At 37.9% G+C, this 3,546-nt stretch overlaps 1 protein-coding gene across 1 annotated transcript; it reads left to right on the plus strand.

Annotated features, from left to right (window-relative positions):
- Positions 1-1,412: 1,412 nt before the first annotated feature.
- Positions 1,413-1,799, plus strand: LOC138887934 (secreted RxLR effector protein 161-like). The gene has a single exon (XM_070169726.1). The coding sequence runs from the start codon at positions 1,413-1,415 to the stop codon at positions 1,797-1,799; it is 387 nt and encodes a 128-aa protein (XP_070025827.1).
- The last annotated feature ends 1,747 nt before the right edge of the window (positions 1,800-3,546 follow it).

Genomic DNA, 3,546 nt, shown 5'->3' on the forward strand with positions numbered 1-3,546 from the left:
GCAGTAACAGATATCCCTTCAGCCCCATCATCAAGCCCTTCATATATTCCCCATCACCATCAAGCCTACGCTATTCAAATTCCAGTCTCTCCTATTCCTTAATCACCACACACCAGCTCACCTTTTTCTATACCTGAGGAACCTATGCCACTAAGAAGATCAGGCAGGGTTTCTAGTCAACCATTCTACTTAAAAGATTATGTGTGCAGTAGCATCATGTTCACAGATGTGGACTTAACTTGTATTTCTCTAACTCTACAGGCCTAAGGAATACTATTTTTCATCTCTCTCACCTAATAATTAGTATGTAATGCAATCCCTTTCTACATTAACTGAACCTTATACCTTTGGGCAAGCTTGTCAACATCCAGGGTGGATAGAAGCTATGAATGCAGAGATTAATGCTCTAGAGGATAATCACACATGGGATGTGGTTGAATTACCTAAAGGAAAAAAGAGCTTTGCCTTATAAATAGATGTATAAGGTAAAACACTTATCAGATGGAAGAGTTAAAAGGTTAAAGTCAAGGTTAGTAGTAAGGGGGGATATTCAAAGAGAAGGGATAGATTATAGTGAGACTTTTTCACCTGTGGTAAAGATGACAACCATAACGTGTCTACTCGCTATTGCAAACAAGAAAGACTGGAAGGTTTCCCAATTAGATGTCAACAATGCATTTTTGTATGGGGATCTACAAGAGAGGTGTACATGAAGTTCCCAGCAGGATTAGATCCTCCTAGTCCCAAACATGTCTGCCTTTTGAGGAAATTATTATATGGTTTAAAATAGGCTTCCAGACAGTGGTATGCTAGGCTTGCAGGGGCTCTATGTTTTAAGGGATATTCTTCATCACTGAATGACTATTCTTTGTTTTTTAAATGCACATGAAGTCTTATTTCAATCTTAGCTGTGTATATTGACAACATGCTACTTACAGGAGATGACTTAGAGGAAATTCAAAGCATTAAGGATTTTCTAAATACTGAGTTCAAAGTCAAGAATTTGGGAAACATGCATTATTTTCTAGGCATGGAAATTTTGAGAGAAAAAGTAGGATTCATTGTAAGTCAAAGGAAGTTTACCTTAGACATGTTGAAGGAATTTGATTTGTCTCATTTGGCCCGAGTCAGCTCTCCTTTGGATGCTGCCTCCAAGCTTCAAGCTGATGATGGCCAACCTCTGCAAAATCCCAATATTTCATCATTTGGTTGGAAAGTTACATTATTTAATTAATACTAGATCAGATCTTTCTTTTGTTGTACTCACCCTCAGTTAATACATACAGGAACCTAATGTTGGATAGAAAGCAAGTTGTCGGCAAGCGTGACGAGAGGGCGAGGTTCAAAGGAGGAAAGGCTTAGGGTGGATACCTAGGCACCCAGAGAGAAGGAAGGGCGTAGTAATCGAAGAAATGCTTCGGGGATCTCACTTCACTGCTGCTTTACGAGTACTCAAATATCTCAGTTCCGATCTGGGTCAAGGTATTCTTCTTTCTGCAGAACCATCCTTTTCCTTGCTGGTACTCTGCGATGTTGATTGGGCATCTTTCAAGGATTCAAGGAGATCCATCAGTGGCTTCTTCATAACTCTTGGACAACCTCCTATTTCCTGGAAATCAAAAAAGCAAGTATCAATTTCTTTATCTTCTGCAGAAGCAGAATATAGATCTATGAGAAGGGTTACTGCAGAAACTACATGGTTAGTACGATTGCTTGAGGATCTCTTTGCCCCAATTACTTTACCAATTCCTCTTCATTCTGATAGCAAAGCAGCAATCTATTTGGTATTTTTAAGCTAAATTGCATGTAATTGCAATTATAGCCTATTTCACGATTAGTAGCATTTTATAATTATAAAATTATTTCCAGTATTTATAAATTAATATTTATATAGTATTTGTTGGCTTAGTATTTTAATTTACTTTTAAAATAATTATTACTATTTTTATAAAATAAAAAGGGAAAATAGGCTATTTAACACTTAGCCCATTTCTATTTCAATTACAACCCTTTCACCTTTCAATTTTGGCACTCAATTTGACCCAATTCCGCCCTCAAACTAAACCAGCCCAATCCCCCAAATTACCCGACCCCTGACCCTATTTAAAAAACCCACCCGTCTCCCCTTTGATCCAGGCCGTTGATCATTTTGATCAACGACCATAAACTCCCCTTTCCTTTTTTAATATCCAAATCACCCTTAACCTAATTCATTTCACCGAGACGCCGCTTTTGAACCCTCTTCGTCTCTCAAACTCTCTCGAACCTCTCCGAAACCCTAATCGTTTCCCACCTTATCTCACCATATTTCCACCGGAATCCATGGCGTCTCCGGCCATGGACGGTCTGTACTAATCCTTTCTCACCATCAGACCTAAGTTATTCAAGGTTTGAAGCCCGACTTCAATGGCCTTCTTCAGATCCTGCTTGGATCTATAGATCTATGGCTTCTCCGGCCATTATTCCGGCATGTTCAAGCAATATGAGTCTTTTCGACTCAGGATCTAACTTTAATCAAGACCTTTCTCATTGCTAGGGTTTTCTCTGCAACTCTAAGCCGTCTGAGGTTCTGTACCCGCCTATTTTCTTAGATCTGTGATATGTCTGGGCTTTATTTGACATTTTAAAAGTTTTCCCCAAATTTCCTTTTTAAAATCATTAAATTAAGATTTTAAGGTTTCTGAAAAAGTTTCTCCAAATATCTTTCTGATTCTTTCCGTTCTTTCTTTATATGTGTTTATCTATGTTAGGCTCATATATTTTCTTTTCTACTACGCCTGAGTTTGCTCCCTTGTTTCTTTTCTATTATGCAAGACTCTTCTATTTTGCTGTCACTCTTATGCTCTCATGTTAATCCGTGTTGTTAATCCTTATTCTTTGCTATATATGTTTATGGTTGAGTTCTTTGATTTTGTTCACTTTACTGAGTTCTGTTTGTGTTCCTGCTAAGCTCGTATCATCTCTTTCTTCTGAACTTGTTTAAACTCCAAGTTTTCTCGAGCATGTTCTCATGACTTTGAATCAGTGTTCTTTCTATCGTGTGTGTTTGTATCTCATAAGTCTTTGGAAAAGACTTCTGAGCCCCTCTCAAGTGGCCTGCCTTCTCATCTCCATTGTGTGACTCAATTTGAAACCCTAGGCTTTGGGGGTTTCTTTGGCAAGTGGTATTAGGGACCCTAGGCTTTCAGACTCACTATGAGTCTGTAACTGAACTCGAATCCCTTTTGCTTGTGGCTCTAAGACTTTCAATGTTAGACTCTTTTTCTAAGAAACATGACGATTTATTTTGCTTGATCTGTGTACTTTATATATGAGAAATTCTTCTTTCAAAAGTTTTCACCAATTAAGTGATTGATTCTGAAATCCCTTTAATAAGGCTTATGAATTGTCACTGATTTTTCTTCGATTGAACCTCTTTTACCTTTCTTGACTTGGTTCATTCGAATTGAACTTGTAATTTTGGTTTCCTGGCTGTTTGATTGATTCCCTTGCCATATTTGGCACAAACCGTATGCCATTGATTGTTTTCCTTAAATAACTTCTATG

This window comes from Nicotiana sylvestris, chromosome 3, assembly GCF_000393655.2.
Source record: "Nicotiana sylvestris chromosome 3, ASM39365v2, whole genome shotgun sequence".
NCBI classification, from domain to species: domain Eukaryota; kingdom Viridiplantae; phylum Streptophyta; class Magnoliopsida; order Solanales; family Solanaceae; genus Nicotiana; species Nicotiana sylvestris.

Bases quoted from the DNA above. Each gene is read 5' to 3' on its own strand.
- LOC138887934 (XM_070169726.1), top strand. From the start codon at position 1,413: ATGCTTCGGGGATCTCACTTCACTGCTGCTTTACGAGTACTCAAATAT.